The sequence below is a fragment of the Meleagris gallopavo genome, chromosome 21, assembly GCF_000146605.3.
Source record: "Meleagris gallopavo isolate NT-WF06-2002-E0010 breed Aviagen turkey brand Nicholas breeding stock chromosome 21, Turkey_5.1, whole genome shotgun sequence".
NCBI classification, from domain to species: domain Eukaryota; kingdom Metazoa; phylum Chordata; class Aves; order Galliformes; family Phasianidae; genus Meleagris; species Meleagris gallopavo.
This window is the reverse complement of record NC_015031.2, coordinates 1564067-1569024: the sequence shown is the minus strand read 5'-3', so window position 1 is coordinate 1569024 and position 4958 is coordinate 1564067. Positions and strand designations below refer to the sequence as shown.

Below are 4958 nucleotides of genomic sequence, written 5' to 3'. Positions count from 1 at the left end.
CGCAGCCCAGCTGCCGGCACACCACCTGCGCGTCGGGGAAGTCCCAGTCGTCGTCGCACACCGTGCCCCACGTCCCGCCGTGCCGCACTTCCACCCGACCGCGGCAGCTCCCGTTGCCGTTCGCCAACCGCACGCCGCCACCTGCGGGTGGGCGCCCGCACAGCCACTGCGGGAAACGGGAGGGGGGAAGGGGAGGAGGCGGGGGGAAGGGGGAAAAGGGGTGGGGAGCGGCTGGGGGAGCCCCTGGGAGGGTGGGGAGAGGCTCGGGGATGGAGGAGGGAGCGCCGGGTGGAGGCGCTGGGAGGATGGGAGGAGCGCCTGGGGGAAGGATGGGGAGATACGGGGAGGTCCCCATAGGGATCCCATCGTAGGGGGAGTCCTTTGGAGACGTGGGAGGAGCCGCGGAAATGAGGGAGGTAGCCAATAGGGTATATGGTAAAGCCACTGCGAGGATGAGGGGAGTCGTGGGGAGATGGGGAGAGCCCTCCGGGCATGTGGGGCAGCTCTGGAAATGAGGAAGGAACACCTCTAGGTAGGGGGTGCAGGTCCTGAGGAGATGAGGAAAGGATGGAGAGATGGGGAGAGCCCCTGGGAGCATGGGGGGAGCCCTGAGAGGATGAAAGGAGACTCCTAGGGACGTTTGAGGAATGAAAGAGGTATCCCTACGGGTATGTAGTGAAACCCCTGGGATCATGGGAGCCATGGGGAGATGGGGGGAGACCCTGGAAGAACTGGACACACATGTGGGGTGATCTCAGGGGCTGTGGGGCAAGCCCTGAGGTAGGTGGGCTACAGCATGGGGAGATGGGGTCATGTTCCAGGGCAGTGAGGGAGCTGGGACAGGAGGATCTCGGGCTGGGGGCTGGGGGCTGTGCCAGACTAATGGCAGCCACATGCTTACTTTCCAGCTCAGCAGTGATGAGATCAGTGGTGATCACCTCAGTTGCAGGTGAGGGCTGCTCGTGGCTGTCTGTCACTGCTGAGACATGGGGACACATGGGTGCTCGGTGTTTGGCCCCAGCACCCACTGCCCCCGCTCTGAGCCACAGCCAGCACCATGGTGGCCCCATGGCAAAGTCCCTTGGTGGTGAGGAAGAGGTTCCCTGGGACCGAAGCCTCATTAATTTGTACCTGGACCCATGTGGGTGGCTGGCCCATGGGAAGGGACAGCCCACAGAGCTGTCAATCCTCAGAGCCCTCCCTGCTGCGGCACTGGTTGCTGCCAACACCATACCTGTGGCTGTGGCAGTGAGCATTTCTTCATAGTCCAGGGCCGTGGAGGTGGTGAAGGATGTGATGGTGGATGTGTCCAGACCTGCGGGGACACAGAAGGACAGGGGTGACAGGCAGGGAGAAGCTGCAAAGCACATAACCCTCTAGCTGTGATGCCAGGATGCAGAGTGGAGTGGTGTGAGGAAGGAGATGGAGATGGTGGAGGAGATGGAGATGATGGACATGGAGATACAGATGATGGACTGTGGGAATACAAGAAAAACTGTTCAGAGCAGCAGCTATGGAGCAAGACAAACAGCATGAGGACCAAGGACACCTCTAGAAGAAGAAAGAATCTTCTTTCACGGCTCTGACTGGATAAGCGCCTGCGTGAACGGTTGAAGAGTGTTTGTAGAATGTTCTGTTGACATGTAAAGGTGGATGGGAAAGCTGTAGGGGCAGATGGGAAAGCTAGAAAAAGAAAACTTGTGAAGGTATATAAGTGATGTGAGAACTTGTTATAAACGATTTGGGTCGTTCACATCTGAGTCTGTGCATCTGCAAAGGACTTCCTCCATTCTTACTGCCCATCCTGTAAATGGAGGTTCTCCAGCTCTATGCAAGTGCTACAAGTGCTTTTTTGAAGCTTGATACATCAAATATTCACCATCTGGGCTTGAGCAGCAGAGGCGGCGTGTGAGCAGCCAGCCTCACCACCAGGCCCAAAGCTGCATTCCCTGAGTCCTGCCCCATCTGATGGGCGCTGAGTGCTGCCACCCAGCCCCAGCACAGGATAGCCTGTGTCTGGGGAGGAAAGGGGCATCCTTAGAAAACTAGCCCTTCCCCTCCATCAGCAGCTTTGTTAGCAAGTAGTAGAAAAGAAAAGGACCATCACTTCCTGCTCCACTCATTATCCAACATAACAAGGGAGTTCAAGGGAATTAACACAATATAAACGGTAATCAGTGGATAACGGCAGGGCTGGGCAGTGCAGGGAGGGGGCAATCCTGGTGGCGTGCCCAGCCCTGGCTCCGTTCCCTCCCTCCCGTCCCGGCCAGGCAGGCTGTTCCTGCGCAAGGACGTCCCATCATCGTGCCCCATTACCCATGCAGATGACCCCGGCATCCTCATGGTGGCCGCAGTTGTGGATGCCCCAGCCGAGGCTATAGCAGGCGGAGAGGATGGGCTCGCTGCCCTCACAGTTGACGTTGTCCAGCAGGATGTGCCCCGTGCCGTAGCCAAAATAGGCGTTGCTTTTGTACTCCAGAGCCTGGCCGCAGCCCACCTGCTTGCAGACCACGCTGGCGTCGCTCAGCCCCCAGTCGTCGTCACACACTGTGCCCCAGCTCCCCTGGTAGAAGATCTCCACACGGCCCTGGCAGGCATCTGCCCCGCTCACCAGCCGGATGCGGCCGTCACCTGGAGGGTGACAGATGGGGGACAAGTGTCTTGCTGTTACTTCAGGGTCACCGGCCCACAGAAGTGGGATCTGGATGTGCTTATGGTGGTGAAACTGCCCAAGTTTCTGGAAGAAGATGTGCTTTAGGGCAGCACAATTTATGGGATCCTGCAGGAATATCTGAACCAGGGTTTGACCATGAAGGTGGAGGTTCTGGGGGTCTTCTCTTGGCCAGCCCAGCAAGGCTGTTTGGTGGAGGGGAAACATTGGGACGGTGGGTGTGATGATGGGCGATGGTGGAGGATGAGTGATAGGAGGTGAGTGATGGGTGATAGGATGTGGTGCTGCTCTCTGCTCGCTCTTGGAGAGCTCCCAGCCAGGTCAGGCCACGAGCAGCTCACCTTCCCCATTCTGCACCGAGGCTGTAGCAGTCCTGCTGGTCGGTCCTTCGCTTGCTGATGTGGGGGAGAGCTCTAGAAAGGGAATGAGAGATGGCATCAATTTCTGCCTGCAGAAACCCTCCCAGAAGCGAGCTGTAACCAGGGTCCGCGCTGTGACTGTACGCTTAATACAAACAATAATATTCTGCCAGCCGCATGCTGGCCCTGAGGGAACCAAGCCTTATTACCGTTGCAGACGACAGCCACGTCCTCGTAGTGGTAGCAGTTGTGGATGCCCCATCCGTGGCTCCAGCACTCGCTCAGTGCCGCCTCCTGGCCCTTGCAGTCCACGTTGTCCAAGAAGATGGGCCCGCTCCCCTGGCCGAAGGTCATGGGTGCCGGCAGGGCGATGGCGTGGCCACAGCCCAGCTGCCGACACACAACGTTGGCATCTACGATGTCCCAGTCATCATCACACACTGTGCCCCAGGAGCCGTTGTAGAGGATCTCCACCCGGCCCTGGCACCGGCTGGGCCCGTTGGCCAGGCGCAGTTCTGCAAGGACGGCCCAGCACAGAGCTTCAGTGGGCAGCCGGGAGGGCAGCACCCAGCCTCCAATGGACCCACAGCCTTCGGAGGGCCTGGGGCCATTCTGCACCAAATCTCTGCTCTCTGGACCAAATGGGTGACGCCTGGCTACGGCAAGCTGTTGGCTTTCTGCCCTCGTGTTAGTTAGCACCACGTCAGCTTGACGGTGGGCTTGTGACAGGTGGTGGATGCTCTCATGGGTTGGAAGCAGTGGACATGGACATCCCACACAGCTTTGTGTCACTGTACTGGGTGCAATGTCACCTTGTCATCTGTGTTATCAGGCATAGGAGATAAGCCATCCATATGACAACGCAGGTGAGAAGGTGCAGTCATCTCATAGAATGACGGAATCACTGAGGTTGGAAAAGACCTCTCAGATCCCCACATCCAAGCCCAGCCCAACATGCCTGCTGACCACAGCCCTCAGTGCCACATCTCCATGGTTCTGGAGCATCTCCAGGGCTGGGGACTCCCCCACCTCCCTGGGCAGCCGTGCCACTGCAGCAATGCTATTTCTGAGAAGAAATATCTCCTAATATCCAACCAGAGCCTCCTCTGGTGCAACGCAAGGCCATCACCTCTCATCCTATTGCTGCTACCTGGGAGCAGAGACCGACCCCCCTCGCTATGACCATGTCCCAGTGAATATGGCCATAGATGAAGTGGTGGCATAGAAATGCTTTCCCAAGCTGCTGGCAATATGGTGTAAGCAGCCCTCAAGGGGATTGTTCAGGGGACGTGGTGAGTGGCATGGTGACAGCTAGCAGGGAGCAGCGAGGTTGCACTCGCCTGATCATAAGCAGAATCGGGATAATAAAGAATCTCTATTTCCTTCCTGTAAAAGAGGTTCAGCTTTTTGTTGCTGCTCTTTGTTCAGAACCAACACGCTGCCTCTCTGACGCATTTTTCAACAGCAAAACCTGGAGAAGAGCGACTCGGAGAGAAGAACCTCACCTGGGAACGGCGGCGGGGCGGGCTCGGAGGTTCCTGAAACAGAGAAGGCAGGGCTGGGTCCCACGGGATGCAAGGAAGGAGGCGGCAGGAACAGGGGAGCTGCAGCTCCCCCAAATCCTTGGATGGAATGCGATAGAGAGGTGCCAGGAGTGGCCATTAGCAGCTGAATGAAACCAAGCTGCTCTCCTGGCACGCGCCGAGGAGTTGCTAGCTTCCAGACAGAAGCAGCCTTTCATTCCTGCCTTTCCTCTCCTCTCTGCCATTGTTTGGCTGCCAGCAGCTTGCTTTATGAGCACGGTGAGTGACAGCAGCAAGCCCCGGAAAAATGGTCCTGCCTGCCATGAGAGCCTGCTGGTGGTTCCTGATGGGAAATGCTGCTCTGGGCACCGCTCAATGCATTCTAATTCTTTTTTTTTTTTTTTC

General features: G+C 57.6%; 2 protein-coding genes across 2 annotated transcripts in view; both read right to left on the bottom strand.

Annotated features, from left to right (window-relative positions):
• Nucleotides 1-1803, bottom strand: part of LOC104913886 (PHD finger protein 7-like) — a 9938-nt gene extending 8135 nt beyond the window's left edge. Inside the window, exons 1-4 of the mRNA XM_010721900.3 lie at nt 1797-1803; nt 1235-1315; nt 342-505; nt 21-166 (exon numbers count right to left, since the gene is read on the bottom strand). Coding sequence (XP_010720202.2) covers nt 21-166; nt 342-505; nt 1235-1315; nt 1797-1803 — 398 coding nt within the window. The remainder of the gene's footprint in view (nt 1-20; nt 167-341; nt 506-1234; nt 1316-1796) is intronic.
• Nucleotides 1804-2099: 296 nt separating this feature from the next.
• Nucleotides 2100-4958, bottom strand: part of SSC4D (scavenger receptor cysteine rich family member with 4 domains) — a 14673-nt gene continuing 11814 nt past the window's right edge. The window contains exons 4-5 of the mRNA XM_031556483.1: nt 3175-3771; nt 2100-2992 (exon numbers count right to left, since the gene is read on the bottom strand). Coding sequence (XP_031412343.1) covers nt 2300-2992; nt 3175-3771 — 1290 coding nt within the window. The 3' untranslated portion in view covers nt 2100-2299. The remainder of the gene's footprint in view (nt 2993-3174; nt 3772-4958) is intronic.